At 39.2% G+C, this 26,221-nt stretch overlaps 1 protein-coding gene across 2 annotated transcripts in view; it reads left to right on the top strand.

Moving 5' to 3' along the window:
* cfap299 (cilia and flagella associated protein 299) overlaps positions 1 to 26,221 on the top strand; it is a 74,275-nt gene that overhangs the window by 5,685 nt on the left and 42,369 nt on the right. For both annotated transcript variants that reach the window (XM_039803545.1, XM_039803546.1), the window contains exon 3: positions 10,991 to 11,081. In XM_039803545.1, coding sequence (XP_039659479.1) covers positions 10,991 to 11,081 — 91 coding nt within the window. The remainder of the gene's footprint in view (positions 1 to 10,990; positions 11,082 to 26,221) is intronic.

The following is a 26,221-nucleotide window of genomic DNA, read 5'->3' as shown; positions in this document are numbered from 1 at the left end:
CACTGGGATGTTATATACACAGTAGTCTGTTCCGTCTCCCAGATAAGGCTGTTTGCCAGGGTCCCAACTATGTTTGGAATACAGGATCACAAACCCCACATTGACAACATCCAGGCAGATTGATTTTAAAGGAATACTCCACAGAAAATCTGTCTTTTGAGTATCAAATACTCATCCCATGTACAGTAGGTTTGAAAGGTAGCTCTGAAAAGTTTGTCCCTTGCTCAGATACTGTATCCACACTATTTAAAAAAAAAAGCAGGAGTGGTTTAAGATGTTTAGAAGCTTTGATGTTTTTTGATACGTTTTTTTTCTTTTCTGTATTACTGGGTCCTACTTAGGTTTGGTTCTTCATATTGCTGGAAGCGCAGTCCAAAACGTTAAAACCTATAGTTTACTACCAAATAACAAATACGACAAATCCTCACAATTTAGAAGCTGTAATTTTAGAATGTTTGACATTTTTGGTTGAAAAGTTAAAGTAAATGGCCAATAAGCGATTAATCAGTTTCAGTTCTACTCTCAGAGCTGTCCTTCAAGCGTACAGATGAATATATTATTTGATACTCAAAAGATACAATCGTTGCAGAGTTTTTTCTTTAAAAATGTTGCCTTAACCAGGCACATAAGGGAGCAGAGTTGTTTCCCTTTGGCTTTTTTCTATTGGATTTGACAGGAACCATGTACAAAAAAACATTATAAAAAACCCGGTTTTAAACACTTGATTTTTGCCATTATCAATTATAGAGTAGCTTGTTTTTTCATCAGCACTCTGCAGTAGACAGATGAAAATGCTCCGTTAATAATCGGACATTGCTGGAAAAGATATCGCTCGTAACCATTTTACGATCTGTTGTTCTGAGCTGGCTGGACAGCAGCAAGTGGTTTTTGAATCCTTTCCAAGGTAATTAAGCAGCAGGGTTTATGTTATTTCGAAAGTAAAACACTTTACATTAAATGTGATCCTGTTTTAGGTAAAAATTTAATTCAACCCTATAATAACAATCAGATATTTCTGCTGTCTTTTCTCACACTTTTGTCAGTCATTATGTGACCTGACAGTGAAGTGTGGGTGAAGAATTTTAATACATTTCACCTGCTGTTTGGATTATTGTTTCAATGCCAACAACCTGTAGGCGACTATGAGCTGACATGATGTTTTATATATGACTTTTGAACTAATTAACAGCTTTCATTGCTTTCCCACACTTGGAAATGTGACATCCAGCAAAAAACCATGACAAGACAGAACCAAACCAGAACTCCACAGCATTTACAGACGTATTCCATCAAAAGTGGCAAGTTTGAGCTGTGTCCCCCTCCCTGTCTCAGTGCAGATTGCTCTTTCCTCTGTGGTTTTTTTCTGATTAGACTTCCACCAAACTGACCCCCTGACCTCCTGTTATGGTCACATTGTGAAAACACGAGCCCCAGGATGCAATGTACCACCTGCAAAGTGGCTGAGCACAATCAGTACAGTGTTCTAAAAAAACGAGTGCAGCCACAGAAACTGGCAGCTGCACGGTAAACAAACTCAATATAGTTGTTTTTCTGCTAGCAAAGAAAAAAAAAAAAGTCCACCCATCCATCCAAAGCAACAGAAAGTCATGTTAGGAATAATCACGCTTTTGGATTTGCATTTATTTGTGCCTCTTTTCAACAAATGGAAATCTTTGTTTAAAAAATGTGTACTTCCCTTAAGACCTTTGCACCTGCATACTTATCCTCTCATGGCACTGGTAGCCATGCTGTTTTGGGAATGCATTTTGCCTTCCCTGTAGGCCTTAACCTCTTCCAAGGCATGTCTTTTTTCACTGTTCTGTCACTGCTCTGTTTTTTTTTCCCCTTCCTTTCTCTTCTTTTCAACCTCCCTGTGCTCTCTTGGAGACCTTTAGTGCCTGCAGGTGTATAAATAGAGCTGTTTTCAATTAAGGGCTAACCTCGCCTGTAGCGTGCATCTGATCAATGAATGCCCCTGCACCTGTGGTAATAAAATACCAAGGGAGTGGAGATAGTGCTGTGAATGCTAATCAGATGTTGCCCTGTTGTTGCCCTGTCTCATTAAGGACAACACGCTCCTCCTGACAGCTTGGCCCTGAAAGAGGGGGGTGGGGGGGCGGGGGGCTTTGCCAGTACATCACATAAAGACCAAACAAAAGACCTGGTGCGCTCATCAGACATAAGTGAAATACAATACTTGAATGAATAGGATGCTTAGTCAGTTGTGCGGTTGTTTGGTTAGGGGGAAGCTGAACGGGTAGTCAGAATCAACAAATAGTAAAAGAACAGGGTTGGGTTCTGATAGCCGGCTTCAATCTTGTATCCAATTTCAAGTTGGTAAAATACCTGGATTTGTTAAGTATTTGAGTCTTATAACCGTATATGTTCTCTGTTTTTAGCAAAATGTGATGTATAAAATATTTGGTTAATTGTTATCTAACAAGCAAATATGTAGTTTTTTTTTTTTTTTAATCAAATAAAGCTATCAAAATTTAGAATTATTTTTTTAACTTTTTCTTTCTTAAAATTGATTTGTTAAGGGCCTGCAATTAATTTTGTCTGACATGTGAATTTTATACTGGATTCAGATTTGTAAAATGCTATCAAACAACAACCCTGCAAAAGAAAATGAACTGAAATGAATTTTGTTTTGTGTTCCAGAAGTGCGAGAACAATTTGAGGTTGTATAGGCTAAAAAGGTTGCATCACAAGTACTTCATGACTTCATCAGGACTTTGTTTTTAGCAGAACATAAATGTCTTGTTCTTTTATTAGATATTCCAAACCTCTAAACCTGCCAGATGTTGAAAATTGTGTTTTGTTCAATGCAAACTACATCCATATTAAAAAGTCTTGATAGCATTGCGTTTTATCTCGGACAAAAATAGTAGGAAAGCTTTTTTTGCACACCTCTTTTTGTCGGGCAGGTGATTACAAGCAGCAGATCAAAAAGTTTAGAGAAAATCCCGCACACTGACCATTACGCAAGCAATAATTTATTTAGAAGAAAAATACAACGTGTCGGTCTCAGACCTTCACCAGGTAAATCTCGGACAAAAATAACATTTGATATGAAGTCAGAGACAAACAAGAGGAGCAGGGGAGCACTGCTGAGCAGACGTGAGGCCTCCGTTTCCTCTGCTCCGGCTCTGGCTCAGGCCCAGAAGTCCATGTCAGCATATGTCCTGACCTCGCGTGCTCATGGCAGCCCTGCGAGGTTTCCATCAGGCTCCCCGCGATCTCCCCACAGTCCAAACCACAGCCATGCTCATTGTCCATTGTGCTGCTGCGTTTTTACAGTCTACCTCAAGAATTCTCTGCTCTCTAGCTCTCTACTCTATATTAAAAGTGAGCTATCACTTGCTGTGCCAAGTAAAACCAGTGCCACGAACACGCACAGTGAATACATTTCACTGCGGATCCAACCTCCAGATGCTTAGCGAAAATAAGATTGTGGATGTGACTGACATGAGAAGCCTCACAAAGCTGATCCCAGGCTCATTTTTAGCGAGCCAAACCCCTGCCACTCTCCACGACTGCTACTCTGGCGAGGGCCCTCGGGCGACGAGGTTTTGCAGTCTCTATTACATGTGCTGTCAAGCCAATTGCCTTTCTTGCTCTTTGTGATTTTGGACGGGTGTGTAACTTTGGAGCTCTCCCCTGCAAGCTCTGTCCAGAGACACACATTCTGCCAGGCTTAAGCTCGCCACCACATCCCACCACGCAGCACATAGATCAACATATATACACCAGTTTAGGACCACATGGTGCAGCAGATAATGAAAAACAAGCTGTCGTTTGACCTGGATGTTTCCACATTTAAGAAGTCATACCATATTTAATATTAATGGCTTGATTAATGAAACTTCTGCCCTCCCCTCACTTGCTAGACGCAAGACACCAAAAAAGGTTATCCACATACATATTGCATGGTAATACCAGGTGTGACAACTGTTGGACGCAATGTTTCCTTGCAAAAAAGTAAAAACTTTCCAGTTGCCAGTTTGTGTTATGACCCAATGATGCCGTAGGTCCACCAGAAGAAAAATGATAATGCGATAACGCTGAACCTTGTTTGTTACAACCCAGTTTACATCCAGCTTCTCCTACAATGTGCAACAAGATCTAAGAGAGGCCCAAAAATACATACACTCAGGAATATATTATATAAAATGTTTATTCTGATCACCATAATCATCATCATCATCATCATCATCATCATCATCATCATCATCATCATCATCATCATCATCTTTAACTCTTCAAACTGTTTTTGAAATCCCTTCGTCTTCTTTACGTTCGATTGATGTAGCAGTGACATATTGAGGATGTTTTCACTTTTACCTCTCACATCTTGCACCCTCGCATTCAGGCAGTCTCCAATGTTTGATCATATACAATATGATAGAAACCACCTTGATTTTACCTACACCCAGTACGCCATAGCTTAGTGCCCCAAATGAAGGGGAGGAAGTGGTTTCTACATCATATACAGTAGCTCTTCCCATCAGGCTACCAGGCCAAACTGTCATCTTCTCCTTTGTACTTCTAAGTGCTGTAGATGGAGGATGTGTAATGGATTAGGTGGTCTGAAGGGCTCTCCCTGAGGCAAGGTCTTGAAGACAAGGTCTCTAATATGTAGTTTCATTGTTGCCACCTTGTTTGAATTGATTTTGGACATGAAAGTTGAGTTCCAACTCCTGAATAGCCCCAGCAGTATTTAACCAGAAATAAGAAATATTTATTACAATTTTGTTGCTACGGAAATACTTCACTAATCAGCAGTTGAAATGAGTTGAAAACTACTTTTAAATGATTTCATATGTGGTGCTTTGCATTACAATGTAAGCTAATAAACTGATGAGGAAGAAACCACAATTTTAACATGTGCAAAGCAGACTGTCATTCAGAGATGAGAGCTTGTTCTCTCATTTTAGGAACTAAACTGGAGTAGATATTCTTTTCCAAAACTTTGAAGTTTCCTTTAGCTCTATTTAAATCTACACATCAGATTTCACTTCAAAACAATCTTACTCTCTCTCTCTGTTTGGACTACAGTATCCATCACTGCATGTTCCCCAAATGGAATACATCTAATTTTGCCTCAATAAGAACTCGAATGAAAAAGATGACAATGATTCCTTTGATCCACCTTCAAAACCATGCACTTCTCAGGCAGGCACTGCACAATTTGCAACCTCCCCAAGCCCCAAAAGCCAAGGTGGCCACCATATACAAAGAAAGCTCAGGTAGAATATCATGCGTAGCACATGTGTAACTGATACATTCAGCTCATTGTAATCAGAGGTGACAGAGGATTTTATAAAAAGCCCAAAATAAAGTAAATTGTCATGCTGTGTGGAATTTTCCTTGACGTCCACCAGCCCAAAATAATATTTTCCATAAGATTCATTTTCCCAAGCACTCTGAGGAAAAATATTCTGGTACAGTACGTGTTGTTAGGAAATCACTGTAATATTGCAAGTTCTCATCTGCCATAGCGTCAAAAGCTGCAGGCTAATGAAAGCTTCAATCTGTCTCGAGAATAAAAGAAGAAATTATTTGAAAGCACATCTGTTACACATCAGGAAATGAAAATTTCTCAGAAAACACTATTTGTCCATTTGCTGAACGAAGGCAACAAATTAAGAAGGAATGCTAGCTCCATATTCCTCAAAGAACTTTTTAATGACATTCCATTAATTATGCTGGGAATTATTTGCTGTAACAATTTTTTGCACGTGTGAAAGACGACCAAATACAGATAAAATTTGTTTGCCAAGGGTGATGGAATTGCACACCATGTTGAGGCTCAGGCAATGTGCTGCAGTATATTGAATTTCTTTACTATTCCCTGTAATAGGTAGCCTATAGTTTCTCCTTTCAAAGTGCAAGCAAGAGGGAACATATAGACCAAGTATTACACAGTAGTGTCATCTTTGTCAAAAAAGCACATACTCAAATTCAGATTTTACGTTTGGGGAAGCAAACTATGGTATGTTATTACATTCCTTCACCACAAAAGCATCATGTGACGTTGCCGTAAATTGGAGTACAGCATGAGTCAAAACCATGATGTGGATATAGCACTTCTAAATAGGCCTATCACATGAAAAGGTTTGGTAACAACCCTGGTAAGATTAGGTGTCAAAAATCGGTTCTATATTTCTAAGAATCGTTTAGAAACTTGCATTTATAGCCTATGTAAGTCTATAAATGTCCAAATGAAGAAGACAAAATAAGCAGTTTTTTTTTCTGAGCAGGTGGCTTGTTAAATTGGCAGGTCATGATTCTGTAAGGTCTCATTTTACAATTTCAAGGGAAGCAGTTGCTCAAAGAATAATTTACACTTTGTCACGTGTCCTTGTCTGTTAGGCGAAGCTAAAAGATATTAGAAATATGAAAACCCGAAATCCAGGACATCGTCTGATAGGGTGTAGATGCTACTGAGAATAAATAGTTTAAAACATCAGTTTAGTGGGCTTATGGTCCAGGAAGAAGGCCCCTGGACTGAGTACATTTCACTGTCATGCTGTTTATACATGTGTAAACATGCTTGGAGGATAGTTGCTGTGTAGTAACAGCTGTTCACCCCCTTATAGAGGTGGACAAAGTGTTGCATAAACTCCAGTTTATAACACAGTGATCAGGAGTTCAATTTGAATTAAAAATCAATCAATGTGCCTCTTGGCCTCTTGGCACATTGATTGATTATTAATTCAGTTACCGGTTGTGTGACATTTTAATGCCATAGTTATATCGTTTGTAAAATACTTTGTGAGACTAACTGGAAACTCCGCTAGGTTGATGGCAAGTGTTCCTCACCTTGACTGACTACAAAGCAACATCTGGAGGGTGCATTTATTTTGAGTTACTATACAAGGTATCGGCTCTGAGCATCTTTCTCCACACCTAGGTTCTGACATTTATTTTAAGATATCTACTACCTAGCTACATACCTAATACTTGCTTTATGCTTAAGTTACTATTTTAGCACTTTAGCAATATATTTTTTTAGAACTGCTAATGCCATCTGTGCAGTACACCAATTTAATCCCTCATAATTAAATATATTTTAAAAGCTACATTTTTAATTTTTATTAGAAAAAAAATTAACAACTCCTCATACCCAAATAAAAAAAAAAATAGAATTATATGAACTTCCAAAAATGATGCATTTTCTGATTAAGATTTGATTTATTTTAAGAATTGATTGTGGTTGAATTAAAAAGAAGCCAACATTGTTAGTTGGACGTGAATTGTTAGCCATGCTAACCTCTTCCCTATGGCCACCATTGGACTGACTTGAGCCCTGCGTTAAAAAAACCCGTCCTGTTAGTCCAACTGGACTTCCTGGATGGTATTTTGTTGTCTCACCGGTACCTTAAAGTGATGGTTCGGAGTAATTTACCCTAGGGTCCTTTGCACCATGACCTCGAGCCAAACACCCATCCAGAAGCTTTTTTCACCTGGGTCTAACATTGGGCGAGTTAGCGTAGAGTAGCGTTAGCCGCTGATTAGCTTAGGACCCTAGGGTAAATTACTCCGAACCATCACTTTAATCAACCCCACCAACTCAGCCCCATGCTTTGTTTTAACGCAGGGCTGTTATAAGTCTTTTTGTGGCAGCCATGGTACTTTTGCCTTTGCCAACTAATGTTTGCTGCTTACATAAAAATGTTTATCTTTTTAGTAAATAAAAGACCAATGTTTTTATGTTTTCATGATGGCGAGAGGTCTCTTGTCAGGAAAATGGTAACATAGCCTAGTTGTCTTAAGCATTTGTACAAACAAACAATGGGGTTGTCTTTCTGGTGAGGATGGTCTCAAAAGAGCTTGAAATCTAGAGTTACGAAAGCTTAAGTATCCATGAAGCAGATACACTGACACTCACAGAGCTTATAAATTTAGATTTATGCTGTCTTGTAGTGTTTCCCCCTTTTTAACTGGCACAACAACACAAAATGACTTTCTAAAAGTAATTTCATATCTGTAGGACAGATGTTCTTAGTAAGATGTATTTTTTTTTCTCAACAAGCCAGATGATGACTGTTCACATCCTTTCCTCACTTCTTTTTCTACTAATGCCAGGGACCACCTGTCTTGACCACAATCCAAAAACAAGACACTTTAAACACATGGCTGGATCACAGTTAGCTTAATACCTAGTCATTAGCCACTAATAACCATCATTTAATAGTGAAATTCTTGTTATCCCTCCTAAATGAGGCTTGATAAGAAATTCGTTAATTGACGGGAAACTCAAACTTGCAGCGGTCCACATGTTTTTCTGAAGTATTATTCACTCTCCGTGACTGTGTGTGTTGCTTTAGCTACTGGATGGGGTAACCCCAGTCACTTGCCTCCTCAACACCTGTGTTTACTTTGGGGCCTCGGCCCCCATGACCCAGCAGCAATCCTTCACTCACTCAGAAGATGGAGTGAGGTTCCAGCCTCTAAATATGTGCTGTCCGTGCACTTTTACCACTGTGTGATTCCTCTAAGACTTTCATTATGGGGCACGGGACAAAAGGACTAGTATAAATTACAATCTTTTCCAAATCCTAGTAAACATTCAGATCCTGTTCTCCTTTACTGTGATGTTAAGGTAGGTTAGGAGCAGACGTCGGCTTTGCCGTTTGTCCGTGGTCGTTGTGGCCGATGAGGCTTTTTAAAGTGCTTTGGATATGGAAAGTGGGTTTGAGGAGCCAATAATGTGGAGTACCTCGTCTTCTCTTTGGACGGAGAAGCAGACACAACTAAATTCAGTAGTTTTGAATATTCAGCATGAAAGAGACAGATTTATGACTAGGGGACTACTAAGTCAAACTGGCAGGTGTTTTTTCAGGGAAGTTTGGGTTTATAGCTTCCTCTCACAACTTCTGTGAAGGGCTAAGTATTGGACCTCAATACTATTTTGGTATAGAGCAAATTTATTAATAGCAGCAAGTATCGAAAACTGTCAAGTACTGAAAGCTGATGTTTAAAAATAAAAAAATCATATTTTTGCTAATTTTAGACAATTATTTAGACAAAGTTCTTGGGCAGATGTACAGCTTTCATGTACATAATTTTGGGTTCTTTTTGTCGAACTAAAATTGGGTCTTTGTAGAGCAACATACTTATTTGAAAGTATGTAATCGAAAGGATCATCTTTTGGTATTGGTGCTGAACTCGGGTATTGTATCAGCATTAATACGGAAGAATTGCAAGTGATGCTACTTCTGTATTTTGTTAGTTGAAGTATTCTTGAGCAAGACACTTAATGCTCATCAATACCCATCTCAAGCAAGTAGGTCAGTTGGTCCCATAATGCACATGTATTGTTAGTAGAAGGGCCTGCATGATATAACAGCAAATATGCCAGTGCTTCATCACGTACAGTACATGGGTGAAAACTAACTGAAACATAAAAACTGAACATAAAATTGAATCTTGGGGGATTTAAATGAGGTGTATATAGTAGTAGTATAGTAGCATATGGACTGCTACAATGTAATTTAACCAATGTAATCATCCACTTTTGAATGGACTGTGTCCTCTCTGATTAAGTGTAGAAAAATATTGGGCTACTGACAATTCACTGATTATGAGGCTATAACATAACTGGTCTGATTATCCATTGTTTTTAAATGTACTGAGTTGCATTTTTCCTGCCTTTTCCTGTTCACAGTCCGTGATGGGAGTGCCACTTTGTGAATGAATGATGTCATTCAAGAGCCGGACCTGATTGGTCCTGGTTAGTCAACCAAACTATTTAAGGCTATGGTTGAGGTGAATGTGTGAATTTACCTGATGAAGGTCTGAGACCGAAACGTTGCGTAATGGTCAGTGTGCGGGACTTTCTCTAAGGCCGGGACACATGTATATAGTCATGTATCATGTATACAGTGTATATAGTAGTCAAATAAGTCATTGTTCACATAGTTCAGCTCTGATTTATGCTTAAAATACTTGATGAAACTTAATATAAAAATATAAAATCAAAAATATTCAGTGTAGTTGGAGATGGTTGAAGTCAATGGAAACAGTGGTGTCCTTTGTTTTTTCACTGTACTGTAACTTTGATTTAATGAATAGCCTTTTTACTGTCTTTCTTCTGCTGCATTCTTAACCACAACTGAGAGGTTCACAAATGACCTGTTTACTGCCTTTTTAAGATGTTAACTCGGTGTGGATCTAATGAATGTTTTGCACAGTCAATTCTGGCTGCAAGCCAGAGTTCTGTTGCTCATACTGCAGTGTTAAGTGTTCAAATATTAGTGCCAATGTTTTTTCAGGTGTGGATATATTAGTGTGTGCCAAAACCATGTTTCCATGGAAACAGGCCAGCCTTAGTGTAGAAAAAGCTGCCCCAGTATCATATAAAATCATTTAACTCTGATAATATTGTTCTGCATACTAAAATTAGGAAATGCAACTGTGACATTCTTCATGGTCTTTGTAGTTGTCAGATTTATTTCAGAGAAAAAAAAAAATTTCTGTTAAGAAACGGTATTTGGAGTATTTGGGAGTGTCCTGGCAGCTTGGCAGCTTTGGTGAAGCACTAGATGCTGGCTTGAGTATATCATGACTTTGATAGCATGTCATACTTGCTCTCTGTTGCATCCTGCATGGTAATTAATTGTTTAAATGTATTTTTTTGGTATTAAAGTGCTTACAAATAGTGAGGGAAGTCATGGAGACGTGGGAAGGATATCTCTCTCCTACAAAATTGTACTCTGTCCTTTTTAATGAGGATTATTGTTTAGTTAACTGTTAATGTTATAGAGCAGAGATAGGCCAGCATAGCAAGAAGCTATAACATGTTAAGGGTTTCCATAAATAACCTTTATATGAAGCTACAACATGTTAAGGGTTTCCATAAATAACCTTTTATATGAAGCTACAACATGTTAAGGGTTTCCATAAAGAACCTTTAAGGCTTCATGTGACTTTTTTTTCAGGTTAAGAGAAACATTTCAAACCGTTTGAGTGTTGTCTTTTCCAGGACACTGGCAAGTGCAGGAAAAGAACTCAAAGATAACTTCCTGAAAGCCCTGGCAGAGCGAGAGGAGGCCAACCGCAGTGGGAAAATGACTGTGAGTACATTATTACAGCACTCCAATTGCTACGTAATGGGATTCCCCTAAAATATTTCTGCAATTTCATTTGGATGGGAACAAAATCCATACTGTGTCAAGTTGAGTGGAAATGCCCCCCTATCCCTCCCTCCCCATAATACCATGAGAGCCAGCTGCCCGCCCCTCTCCCATCCATAAAACCCTGTTTACCAAACTCCAACTGCCTTGTCCTAGGTGTGCTTTTAAGCCCCAAGATCATTTCTAATCGGGCCTCACCTGACGAGCTGGGGCACAAGTCTAAAGGGGTATCACCAATCTGAGGAGCATTTATGACTCAAAAGTCCACAGTTTATTTAACCTTGCACAACAGCATTTGGAATGTTCACAACTGTATGATTAGTATAAGTATCCGTATTAGCCTTATTTTGAAAACGGCTTAGAAACTAAATTGTTAGCGCTTGTTATTGTTTACAACCAGTGACATGATAGGACATAAATACTATTACTACTGATTATGTGCTTGTCTTACTCCTATAAAACAATATTCTCTTTTGCTCTAGAAAATGTATCAAAACCATGTAGCGTAATAATGAGAGTGCTTAACAACAATTTATACTTTCTTCATCCATAGCCAAAAGGCTCAGCTTGATGTGAATTGAAGTCATACGTCTGTGAATGTGTGAACACGTCTGCCTTTGCATTTAACAGATCCGCTTCTGTACTATATCTGAGCCTTTATTCTTGTAACTTGTCTCATCGCCTGCAAGAGGTGTAAGGGTCAGGTGTATTGTCAGTGGAATGGCAGGCGAAAGTGGGGGACTTGCTAAACTCATCCTTGGCTACTGAAAATGGCTTTTGCGATGTGAAGCATCCCGTTTTGGGTGAGGACAGAGTTGTAAGTTGGTGCAGGTGGTAGAGCAGTACTAACTTGATATGGTTGGGCTCACGTCGATTCAGCGTCACAGCAGTTGCCTAGTGTGAGAGGTGCCAAGTAGATGCCCGGCTAAGGGCTGAGAGATTAGGATTCCTTTGCCCATCTCTCTGTCAGAGATCACAGAAGTAGTCTAAAAGCTTTGCAGTGGTAACGGGGGCAGGGAGTTTCTTGTGGAAGGTAGATGGGGGAAATAGGTGCCAGGGCCATTACTATTGGCTGGCCGGTCCTTGTTTATCTTCAGTGACTGCTGTCTCCATATTCTCCACAATTGAGCAGTTGGAGTTCAGCAAAGGCCAGAAGACAGAATCTCCAGGTGCATCTGATAAGTAGAGAGTCATCAGACCGTGACCTCCAGCACACACTGGGGCAGTTTGCAACAGAGTGTGAAGCGGATGGAATGAAAGTCCACACCGCCAAGTCTGTGGTACTCTGCCAGAAAATGGTCAGAAAATGCCTCCTTTGGATTGAGTTGCTGCCTCAGGTGAAGGAGTACAACTATCTTTAGGTCTCGTTCAAAAGTGACGGTAAGATGGAGTTTGAATGGCGTATTGGTGGGGCATCAGCAGTGATGCAGGTATCGTATTGTCTGCCATGGTGAAGGTGGAGCTTCGCCTGTCCTGTCTGAAGTCAAGCTTAGCTGTTAAGGTGTTCTCGATTCATGGACGAAGCCTGCATGCTTAATTAAACTTCGATACACCAGGGAGAGATTTTAACTTCTGAAGCTGACTATTTTTACTGCAAACATTACTTTTAACAAAATGCTCTCACTCTACTAACACTATATGATGAATGGAATGTGTACCATTTTGGGGATTGTATTCTGCAATGTTCTGCAGACAGTGTTGATAGACTTCAAATGATTCACTTCCAAGATGCTGAAGTACAAAAAAGGAGTTTTGTTGACCTCCATTTACCTGCCCCTGTGGGCTTTGCAATTATGAGATCACATGAAGTGCACGGAGGGGAGTAGAGGTAGTAACACCAGAAGTTTTCCCGCTGGATGTTCACTGTGTAAACAGTACTATGCAAAAGCCCCCACTCTTTCATTCGGCCCTTCATAACTTAAACCATTTGAGAGATACAGCTTTTTCCTTTCAAAGAAACCTCCAGTGAAAAATTAAGTGATTTAAACTCTCTTCCTGTATTCAGAAAATAGAGCCAGAATAAAAACAAGCAACATATCATGTTGTGTAACATTGTTTTGCTGACATAATATTTTCCCACCTCTTCTTATTTTTCATCTCTTAAGAGCTTCCTTTGCTGAAAAATTGGATCAGGAAGGTGTTTATTTTCCTTTGAGCCCCACTCTGTTTAAAATTGAACCCACATTTGTGCGCTTCTCTTTGAAACTGTTTAAGTAACAGGTAATCTTTATACGGTTTGACAAGGCTTGACCTCATCTGTATATTTACATTGCACAGATGTATTCCAGACAACATTTGCACATGTGGGGACATACAGTAAAACACGTGCCCTACCTTGTTTCATACAAACATGTATGTTACATTTATATTTTACTAGTATGTATATTTTTTTAACATTAATATTGTAATGTGCTGGTAACCATTTGGTATTCATACGTATGTTACACATGTGGCATTTTTACACTAACATCTGCCAAAAATTGCAAATTACAATGCAGTATAAAGAAATTGGACACGGTTTGGATTTCTTCCCTCTGCTCTCTGTTGCACCTAAAATCCTCCTTAAGAGAGTGTCAAATTACCCACGTTAATCTTCGATAAGGTTCAATAATAAGACCACCCACCATCGTAAGGTATCTTTCACACTGTTTGTGAGCTTTTTAAGGGCCTATTGAAACACATGTCTCAAGCTCCTATCTACCAAGCTCCTCAAACCTGAGGATCAGTCCTAGTAATGCATTCCAGGTCCTCCTATCGACTCGTTTTTACTACACTCTAATGCAAAGCAGTCCCTTGTCCTACATAGTTTTTTAACCTTTTCCCATCATTTTTTTATGTTTGCACATTATTATTATGAGTAGCATTTAAGTCATTTTAATGTGCCTTCTTTAGCAGACCTACCAACTTTGCCAAAAGCGTATCGGCCAGTCTTTTTCATGTTGAAATGTACATAAGTGGGTTTTAATTAAAAATCTAAATCCAACGCAAATTGCCTAATTAGTTTTATTTGACTTTAAATGTTGACATGTCTTTGTTATAAACAAACACAGACACTGTCTCAAGTATCACCCACCTAATTTATCATAAAGGGTTTCATCATTGTGGTTAAGGACTGTTAGGACACAGAAAATGTATCAATTTTAGTCGCATAATAGAGAAGGAAAAAAAAATACTTACAGCTGAGTTATTGGCTCTCCTTTAAATGGATGACATATGCATTGTCATCTTCCGTCTCATTCATCAGAGGGGTCACTCTTTTGTCCTCCTTTTTTGTCATGCTGAGCCTTTCAAGTCAGCTTGAAATTACACCTGTCACTTAATACACTTGTCAGGTTATTCTGTCTCTTCTGCCCTGGCCCAAATGGCTTTACAAAAGATTGATAGCAGCAGACATGACTCTTGATGACCAGAGCTCATCTTCCAACCCATCTTCCCTTTGTGTGCGGTCCCTGCCCCCCTCCGGTTTCCCTCTCTTTAGGATTAAGGTAAATGAATACTAGGAAGTGAAGCCTACTTTGCATTTAAAATATTGACTTTGATACATTTTTCCATATCGTTTTCTCATAAGCACTCAGTTTTTGGTTTCTAGAAGGAGCCCTCCACTATCTTTCTGATCAGATGAACATGTAAAGCTTTCAGTACCTTGCCTTCATTGTGCTTGTACTTCCCCGGCCCTGTTGCGAAAGCTGCTCCACTGCCAAAAGTCACACACAAACAAAAGCTGCACCTGGGCAGCTTCGGCTTTATTTGCACTGGGTAAGAAGTTAAGTTTTTTATCAAATTCAGGTCACACCTGCACAGGATGCCTGAGGGTGTCCATTGTTGGAAGGTTCACATCTGAAACTGAAGGTGTGTTGCCACCACCCACTCTACTCCCTGTTTGTTTTCAGTTGTTTGTAGAGAGGATCTGTTGTTATTAAATTGCAACATATCAAACTTAATGTTTGATATAATCGGTCTTTTTTTTTTTTTTTTAGGTATCTGGCTAACTAACAAACAATTTAATGCGATATAAAGCATACATTTGCTGGCGGCTGTAATAAGCAAGATTACTGACAAATCTCACTATTAAATTTAGGTCATTAAGTAAGAATTAAGTTATTTTAATATAACATCTGTCCAGTTACTGCATTACAACTGTACTCAACCTTGCTGCTACTATGAGATCATCTTCATTACGGGAAAATTTAGCTTCTAGGCAACGTATTACAGTTTACTGAAGTGCTTCTTAGCAGAGAATTTGGACACCTGGATATAGCTCGGCACAACATGTAGTGCTGCAATGCAATGGACTATCATAGTACAAATTTTGGGTGATTTCGCCCTCAATTTTACTCACAATTTGAATGTGAAGCTAGGTCTGGCAGTTTGTTTTTAAATCTCTATAGGTAAGAGGTGGAGTGTCACATTGTTATATAGTAAGACATGGTATAATTTAATTAACAGTAATGTTGTGGTTACTCATGATGCATTACAAAGAAATTACATGACAGACATGATGATTGATGTTAATAATTGATTATAATGTATTTGACCATAATCAGAAGTTGTTGAATGTTAAATCATTTTTCAGTCAACAAAAGAATATAATGTACCCTGAAAGTAAATATTCACTGCCCTTAAGAGGCCAAGAAATATGTTTCTTATTGTCTCGGTAAAGTCATCACTCATTTAGTAACAAGAGGAAACTTCATTAAAACAATGCACCTGGCACAGTGCCTTTCCATAATAGTGAATGAGTATGTTTGCTCTCAGCTCATTTCCCAAGCAGCAGGACTATCACAGAAGTCAGTTTGTTGTGTCAGTAGTAAAGAACAAACCGATGGGAGTCACATTCGTCCTGTCAAACTTTCTGAAGAACAAATTGATAACCAATCACTTCTCCATCATGTGAAATATTTGGTGCTCAGTTCGTGAGTTCTGAGAACTTGGTCGATTGATTGTTAAACAGTTCAGTATCAGGAAGGACTCATTCATGTGTCATACATAATGTGAGAAACTTAACAATACAATAAAAAAATTAAATGTCAACAAAAATAAAATGTATATTAAAAACTGTATAGGCTTTCTCTACAGAAGTGTAGGGTAAGTAAGTAATAACCTATTTTAGTTGATTAATTACTTATTTTTCTTAATAGTGGAGATATATGAGGAATATGAGACTGTTCTTCTGTATAGTATAAGTACTAGTAAATCTGACAACTTGCCACAATTCATGGATCTTACTTATTTTACATTGAAGAAGAGCACATGTATCTCACCTTTTTTCAAAGCTCCTGAATGTCTCACTCTTTAAGCATCTAGTTCTGTTTGTGTGCAGTTTGTACTCATTGCATTACTCATGTGTGTGGTATTTTAAATATATTTTGCAATCAAATGTAGGAACATGCTTTGTAGTTGTGATTGGTGACAGCTAATAGTTGGCCAAGAATAAATATTTGGTAACTTGCATAATTTGCCAATGGACAAAGTCCATAGACCAATGTAGACATTCTAAACTTGAAGCATATATTATTCTGGAAATGTTGACAGCAATAGTTTTTTTTATTATCAGATATTTCTAACTCACTTAATGTCAATACACAACTAAATGCAGATTGTTTTTAGTTATTTAGACACTGAGGAAACTCTGCAGAAGATGTGAAAAAGGTCATCCTTTTAATTTGACTATTTTGTTAGACTAATTTGACTGTTTAGAAATGATTTTCAGTCTCCCACCCTTTCAGTTGTGGAATTTAGCTGGTTGGCCTGCGCTTCAGGTCTCATGCCCAGAGGGGACATCCTGCATAAAGGAAGTGTTTGTCTTTGGTCTGTGGACCCAGCGAGTTCTGTATTGATAAGCTCCTGTCGCTATAGATAATAAGGTGGTCAGTCATGCAGCCCAGAGATCAAGTATAGCATTGAAATTAAAGAGGAATTCCCAGCCCTATTGCATTACAAGCCGTGTGTGTGTCCCTGCTGCCCAGTCCCTTTGTCCTTGTCATGGGCAGTAAAAATAACAATGGCAAGTTTGATTTCAAAGCAGCAGGACCAAGGTGGACAGCCTTTAGAAAGGAAAGAGTCCTGCAGGGCTATCATATGACCTTGACTTGAATGGTGTCACAGAGTTGTGGAGAGGTTGGGATAAGGCCCCAACAGTTTGCAACCATCTATCAAGTGGACAAAAAGGACTTTCTGTCTGGAGAAGCGACCATTGTGATATTTGAGATCACCTGATCAGCATCTATTTTCTTTTCTGTCAAGTTCTAAGACTTGATTTTACCTGATACAGAATCAGAAAAACCTACATGATCAACCCTCAATGTCATAAACCAACCCTTTTGTTCTAACTATTATTTTGGCTCTTGATTTATGTGACCATTGAGCTTTGAACTGTAACACTGTGGCTGTACTTTCTCACAGTCGCAGGTCTTGAGGAAAACCATAACATTTTAACTGTGAAGTATTACTTTTGGATGATTACAAGATGTGGATTTAATGGCTAGTGTCTTAGTCTATAAAAAGAAAATGGATAGCCAAAGCATTATGTGTTATGTTAGTCCACACAGCCAACATGGCAGCTGTGCCCCGTCTCTCAATGCACCGTATCTGCCACTCAGGGATTTGGAAAGGAATGAGGAAAATAAAGATTAACCCGCTCTCATGTTATATACAATTGTCTTCTGGAGCTCTTAATAAATGGCAATTGAAAGATAATGGATTTAGATTAATCTGATTCATACATATTTTAATTATTACGTCAGGGTTTCTTCAGCTGCTATCAATAGCAGAGCTTTGACATGCCATATTTTCTTGAATGAAAGAATAATTAGTTGGTTAAGTTATAAAAGCCAAATCCAGTTAGAACACGCCGTGGGCCATTTGGAAGCTGTTTCAGGGCGGATGAAAGGTTTGTTTAGCCATGAAATCAAACATCAAATATCCCAGAATGCAAGTGGCACTACTCGACTCACTGTTTTGCCACTGAAAGCTCCACTGTCTTCTGCACCCCTCCCTCTTGAGAACTGCTGCTATTGTCTAGAGACATTTCCCCAAAAATGTGGCCCCTGGACCATTTTCAGAGCAAATGAAAACGGATACACTTAATCTAATCTCTCCAGATTTTTTATTTAACTCAAGGCATTTTTCAAATACATTGGGAACACAATCGGGCCGTGGGCTGTCAACATCAAAACACCTCAGCTTGATTTGCCACTGGGAAGATGGGGAATCATATTAAGCTATCAACGTGGTATTAAAGGAAGTCTTGCATTAGCTAGAAGCCATCTGGGAGTCTGGATAAACTACAGTTGCGCTTTGTTACTAGTCCTTAAGAGCTCTCATTTTGGACACAGATTTATTGTGAAGCAGATAAAGGGATCACTTAATTTTCTTTTGGTATCAAGGAAATTGCTTGTGCTTTATCTTAAGTTAATATATCCTAAATCACAGGCAACAAAGTCTGTAGATACACAGGAACTCACAGCCTTGCCCGTTTCCATTGCAACAAATGAACAGCCGGTAACCCGGGGCTACATAAACTACGTTTTGAAGAACCTTGACTTTTTGAATATACACCCATTATAAAGGCAACATTGTGACTGACTTTACATCAGCTCTACATGGTGTTTGGTAGCTGATTGAAGTAAGTGGTTTTGGGTCAGACAGCAATGTAAGAAGTGATGCTAATATTGTAACTGATTTTACTTTCACTTTTATATGAACATGAGATCCGGGGCAAAAGCCCATTACCTACCACTAAATGGCCTCATTTACCTAAATAGTAATGACGGTCTGGACGTCTTTGTTTTCTAACAAGCATGCTACATTGGTACTTTGGTTGATACAGATGCAGTAGTAAAATGGTGGTTACCATCATGGCAGCATTGCCGGCAACTCCCCAAAGTACTTCTAACATGCATTTACTGTAGTATCACCTCCTGAGTCCTGATGTACATACAGTACCTGCCACCAGAATTGAATTGGCGAGACTGATTTGGGAAATTCGATTCTTAGCCATTTTAGTTAGATGGCTGATAATAACGATTCTTGTGGCCTATTGTGGCCTGAATTTTTTCCTGTGACATATCAAGGTCACATGCTTCTACCTGTAAAAACAAAATATTATACTGTGAGGTTGAAATCATCCATTGCTGTAATCAATCATTATTTACAGCCATATTATCTTTTGCATTCCTTTCATTTGCACTTTTTATGGACTTACAGATCTTAGCATGTTTTTACTCCAACTCCCTTCTATGGATTGGGGAGACACAGGGTACATGTGCTTGTTATATACAGTATATTAGGGAGGATTGAACATCTGTGTTAACTACTACCTAGATGTTTTTGGCTTGTCCCTGTTGGAATGTGCACCTGCCATGTGCAGGCTGTGTTTTTTTAGACTCCTTAGGCTCGAAATCAACACTTTGTGTAGCAGGTCCTATAATAAACTTGCTACACTCTGAAATATATTCACTAAAATACCTATAAATTACCAGTAATGGATAAACATGCCCAAAAAAACATCTTTCATAAAAACGAGTGCCTTCAATATACTCCTACTACTACCCATTTAAATTCAAATTAATTTACAGTCTCACAATCTAAAATAAGAAAATATATAGTTTTATTGATGCAGCCATGCAGCCTTACATTGCTGCCTTTGTTTACGTTTCTTCTGCGCCCCATCTTTCTTACATTTTCCCTTTTGGATTTCCCTCCAAAACAGTGATTAGGCCGTTCCAGTTTGTGTCTGGACCCATCTTCTTCCTGGCCTCCTGTCAGGGAGGGAAGCCAAGAGTTGCTCACAGTCTGAACTCAACTTGTGAGACTGGCCTGTGAGGCTGCAGGTGCAGTATGTGTGAGATTTGTCTTTAAAGCAATTTGTAACTACTATGTCCACTTCAAAGAAGAGAAGACATATAATCCAAGGATCCAACTCAAACAGACGTTGGTGTTGTTTCGCCTTAATAGATGTCTGGACTACTGTTGCAGGTACAACTGCATTAACAACACTTTCCCAAGCCCCATCAACACTGTCCATTGCTTCAAATCAAGGAAATCTAAATCTGGCTACAGGCTAGCATCATTTTAAGACATGGCAACAGATTTCTGGTATCGCATCCTGTAAGACTCTGTAGAATCAAGTGCCTTGACTTTGATAGACCAAATGTCTTGATTAAAACAACCCATAAGTAGCATTGACAGAAACCCTCTTTTCAAAAACCTGGGTGAACTGCATATTAAGGCATTTGCAGACAAAGACAATTTTTGAACGTCATCTTAACTCTATTATGCTCCTCCTCCTCCTCCTTTAAGTTGTAGGAGAGACACGGGCATATTAAAGATGGTGATTATACGAGGCGATGCGCGGTGTAGCTGAGTGTCTCTGTCTGTTGACTGCTATAGGAATGTATCAAACTGGCCTTTCAACCTCCTAAAGTAGGTCTTGAAGCTATTCTGCAGCTCCAGTCATCAGCCTGTGAAATGCTCTCTTCCTTTCCCCTCAAGGGTGAAAAAAAATCAGCCTTGGTGTGCTCCAACTCCTTTACACTTATATGCAGAAGCTATGGTATATTTTTTAAACACTAACAAGGTTCACTAGGTAATCATTTTGGCTAACAAGGTAGCCCTTTGAGTGGTAAAGGAATCCATTTATGGTCAAAGCATTGATACCCAATCTGGGAATTCAGCTAATGCTTATGCGCTCTGAGCAACATATGGAGCACATTCTTCAGAATCTTCTTTGTTTTATCACTACACACTGGACTGCTTTGGCTGTGTATTATTCCACCTGAGTAAATACTGGACGGCATCTCTCCTACTTAGAGCCGTGCACATGTCTTACAGAGGCGTCCAGGCTTCAGCCCCAGTACCTTCTATCCCTGTCTACAGCACAACAACATTCTCATCCCTCCTCCTGCCATAAGAACAAGGACTTTAAGAGCAAGACCAGGACTTTGTGTTTTTGATTTGTATCCTGAGAGACCAGCTGCTATTGATGGACAGTTTCTCATCAGGTCAATGTCAGCGTGTCTCCTTGTTTCCCACTCACAGTCCCACTGAAATGCCAAAGATTTGAGCTCATGGTTTAACTTTCAAGCTTCTAAAATCTAGACAGGCCAAATACTCAGCATATTTTCATGACATTGTAATGCATATCAACACTATGAAGTCCTTGCCAGAGAGAATTGCAGTTGATTTGAGTCTATTAAGAAATACAATGGATTTTAAATCCATTGTGCTACCTGCTATTAAACAAAGGATACTCCATTGTGGGGTCAGTTTTCATTAAATTAACTTATTCATGTACAGTATGTCAATCTAAGTATTGCATATATTGTTACAAAACTTTTTTTATTCAACACTTAAAACCTCAAGGGCACCAAAATTAAGCAGAAAAGTGTCAATATGGGTTAGAGAGCACAACAATACTAAAACAAATAAGAACATAATGCCATTGTTTTATTAATGTAATGAGGAATAACTAAAGGTAACACACATTATTTACACAGGGTCTTACACAAAGATGTCATGTGGTAAAAAGAGAAAGAATAAACAGAAATTGTGTGCAGGTTATGTAAAATTAACCAAAACCCATGTATGATGTTGAGAATTTATCTGACACTTAAGGCTGATATATTTCACCTATAGGTGTTGATACTGATAAAGGATTGTGCTTTAATGAGCTTTGTTGAAGGGCAAACAAGAGTGAAAATGTGCTCGCCCATATTTGTCAGAAAAGCAATATGTAACCTATTTATCTAATGTCAGATAGTGAGCTCTGAAGACTTGTTTGTGATGTATTTTGAATGCTTCAAGGTGGCTATGTATGAATTAATGGTCAGGCAGTCTCATGTTGAGGCACAGGTTTTCTTACATTGTTATTAAGAGTTGACCATTTTAGAAAATTGAATTTTTGCCTTTATGATTCTTCAGTTTACCAACAGTATGTCCTCTCATTTAGTACCCTGAGCCACAACAATGCATCATTTGTGGTGAACAATATTGTACATTGCATTTTCTGAGTTGTTCATAAAGGTTAAAATCTTTTCATGTGGACTAGGAGTTCTGTTACCAGACTATTTTGTTGGATTTTGTTTGGTTACAGTATTTCCTTGTTTTTCAATGATTCAAGTTTTTTTTATTTATGCCTTTATTGAAAGCAGTTAAGTAGTAGGCTACCAGCATAGCCTTGGCTGTTTGGTAAGTTTCAAATGTAATTTATCAAGAAATTACTACTTTTCCCTCTGACCATGCTGGGTGTTTGCTTTCTTGAATGCCATGTGTTGAAAGCAGATATGTGTCAAGTGGGAAGAAGGAAGAAGACTAGGTGTTGCCAATGCATTGCATTAGCCTGGCATGCTAATGGTCAGTAATGGATAAAAAAAAAAGGAAAAATAAAGCTTCCGGTCTTGGGTCGGGTTCGGGTCATTCTTCAGGGGTCAATTTTAGGCCTGTGGAGAACTCTGTGGTAACTCACACCTTGTGTCTGTTTCTCACTCAGGAAAGGCAGCCTACTTCCTTATACTGTTGTCTAATTTCTCTCCACTTTGAACTCCCATTATTTTAGTGAGATGTGTCAATTACACATGGCCAGATGATTTTACAGTTTGTTTACATGTTATTCTAAACACTGTGTGAGAAAGACCCTTCCTGAAAAGAATCCTCAAACTGGAAGTGCTACATTTTCCTGCTGCTGTTACATTGGTTTGGTTGCTTTGGCTTTTTTTAGCATGAGTGCTTAATCTGAACAAATGGAAAAAAAACATCTCCCAAAATAAGAAAATTCACACAATAATGCATCACACCACTGCTCACTTCTGATTTTGAAATCTCTTAAGTCCAGCACAGAAACCACTGGTCTCACAAATGACAAAATGATACTGTTTATTACAGGAGCTTACTACAGCACTTTTTTTTTTTTTTTGTCTCCCCTGCAAATCACACACACATATCCAAACTAACATTTGGCCACAGTAACCACAGTGGCAGGCCAGAACTCACCTGCAGCTTGAACTATTTTCTTTAGTTACCTACCAAAGTGGCTGGTACAGTAGATAAACCTCCAAACCACAGCCAGAATTCCCCAGTATTTAGCTGACGGCTGGTATTTACTTTCCATTCTGCCCTCTTGTTCTTTTTTTCAATTAAGTAACCTTACAGTACTTCCAGCTCTACTTTATTTATCAGCTACGTATTTCCAGCCACCATCTGGCTCAGCTGATATCACAGTGGTGGCCTGGTTGTAATATGGATATCCCTCTCATTTATCTTATCCCCTATGACAAAAAAAACAAAACAAAATCTACTCATCTTGTCTTAGCAGAAAGTAGTCTGATATCAGCCAGCAGAGACCAGGAAAAGGGTGAAAAAGATAAACATGTTTGCACTACCAGACATGTAGCGTTGCTCTTATTGCTTTGGACAATGTTAGTGTTGTCTTAAACCACAGGCCCCCTTTTTAGTTATTTCAGAGCCACAGAAAGCAGAGATCAAACGGAATCACAGTCTCTATTATTCTGTTCCTCTTGCAGGGCTGAACTGAAGTGCATTTCATGGTTTGAAAAACACCGTAAAAACACTGTGAATTCCTTGTGCTGCAGTGTGACAGCCGGCAATTGCAGGAGTCTCATGGCAAGCCCAAAGGGGGAGCTTCTCAGCCGAGCAGCAGGCCAACTAAAACAGAATCATGTTTGAACACCTATTTCCACTGGGAAGGGGGGAGGGGGGGAAGCTCTGCAAGCTTTAATCAGGATCTTAAAACAGGGAAGCCTTTGATAAAGACTCCACTCTGTACATTTATCTTATTCCTCTGAAGGCTGCGCTGGCTTATGTCATCCACTTTGATCCTACTTTTCGAGCACGGTGTCGGACATATCTATGCTGCCGATAACACACTGGTCAAGTTGTGATGTAGAAAAAACCAAGGGCTCTGACCCCACCTTCCCCCCACACCACCACATCCGAAGTGCATGAGTGTGTGTGGTATGTTGTACCTCCCACGTTTTTTTTTTTTTTTTTCGTCGCGTATGGAAACGGTGCCATTAATTTTCCGAGCACTGTCATAAACATCACCTCCTGGTTAAAGAGGAGCTGTGACAGGGTGCTGCTCCACAATGTGCGAGGGCAACAATATTTGACTTGGACGTGTTCCTGGTGATGAGGCCAAACCCTGCAGCAGGCCTCTTGGCAGATGTCATGCCTGAGTGCTTTGGAATAATACTGATAGGAGCTGAGCTATACTGGACTATACCCATGACAGGCTTGCCTTTTAATCTGTGCATCAGCATTCACAGCAAACCAGGCAGCTGCACAACACTTTTGCAAACAGTTAAAATTCCATCAATAATTAGACTGATTGAATTAAAACAATGGCAATTTAAACTATACCTAGCTGCTGAAATCGACATCAGATATTTGGTCAATACTATCGCGATATCTGATTTTCTCCATATCGCCCAGCCCTAACTGGAAATGATGTTATAGTGACAGCAGTTTTGGAATAAACAGAAGAACCGGCGTCTTAGGCCGGCTACACACTGGCTACGTCGCGCAAGCGTGTCAGCTGCGTGGCGTGTCCGTTTTTATTTTGGCTCCCATGTTAACAGGTTAGAGCTTACACACTACCTGCGTGACACGTACATCTAAAACGCCAAAAACGCGTGCATGCTAGAAATAGAACCGACGCCTATTTTTCACGCGACACGCAAGCGTGTTGGAAGCGCTTACAGGCAAAATAGAATAGGGAAAGATGTTTATATGTCATTTTGACACATGCATATTAATAAATGACATGTTGATGTTTGAAATTCTCTAGGTTTTGATATAAATGCCGTTATAAATGTAATTTAAAAATAAAATTGATTTTCTAATATTGCACCTGTCAATACAGAATGAAAGCCTGTAGCCTATTTTGCCGTCAATACTGCCGACGATGTCTTTGCTGTAATCAAATCAGTATATATTTATGTTTAACATGGTATTTCATTTTATCAATGGGAAACATACATGTGTCCAGACAAGGCTAGCAGCAGCAGCAGCGCCGCGTCAGACACGTTTCTGGTGTGTAAAGACATAGAAAAATTCACGCAGCTGACACGCAACAGAAACGCCACGCTCATGCCACGCAGGCAGTGTGTAGCCGGCCTTAGCATGATCAGCTAAAGCCACAGTGGCTGAACAGCTGAAAAAAGATTTTATTAGTGGAAAATCCAAGGAAAAAATGCAACACAGTGCTGCCCACACTATTTGATTGCAAGGTGATCTTAAGGTGAACACCACAGCTTTTAGTCAAAAAAGAGGAACAAAGTGACCAAATTGGATGATTGTATCATTATTTCAGATTCATATTCTGAGGCATCACCGTGGAATATGGATTTAATAAATCCCAACTGTCCCAGCTCATAGTTCTTGAAAAGAATCAGAGCCAAACAATGCAGTTGAAGCAAGTGCAGCCAGGAAGACAATGGGAATATTGAGAATTCCTCTGCGTCATTAGGGAAGACCAGGATTAGCAGAGACTTCCTGTTTGCGACTAGCTCGGGGCCAGACCAGCCTGTGATGTTGGCATTAAAGAGAGACGATAACCTTTTGAAAGGATACCTTAAACAGGCCAGCCACAGGGGGCATGTTTTCTTTCCCATGACACATTGAGCTGCCACTTAGCCCACAGAGGGCATGTTCAGCCCACCTCCTTTTCCTTCCCCCTCAGGGCCAACTGACGGATCATAAACTCATACTAAAGAAAGAGCTCGCAAAGAGAAATTTACGATAATGGTTTGTGAAATAACTTTCAAATTACAAGGAGTGGAGGTGCTCTGTTTTGTGTCAAAGTGTTGTGGTCACTGCAGCGGTACAGCCATTTTTTAAGGTACACAGGTGGGAGCTGTTTGCTAAAGAACTCTATGGCACTTGACCCCATTATCACTATGACTGCTGTTCTTTGTAATTTGTCATGCAGATCTGTAACAAAATCACCTGTAATTGCTTATTCATGTCTTTGTGTTGTTTTTCTCCCATTCAGCAGACAGATTTTCTTCTTCTATTCTATATAAATTGAAACATATTTGTGAACACGTGTGACTTCAGCTGTTAGG

This window comes from Perca fluviatilis, chromosome 6, assembly GCF_010015445.1.
Source record: "Perca fluviatilis chromosome 6, GENO_Pfluv_1.0, whole genome shotgun sequence".
Classification (NCBI taxonomy): Eukaryota; Metazoa; Chordata; class Actinopteri; order Perciformes; family Percidae; genus Perca; species Perca fluviatilis.
The sequence above is the reverse complement of the archived record's forward strand: the minus strand, read 5'-3'. Positions and strand labels throughout refer to the sequence as shown.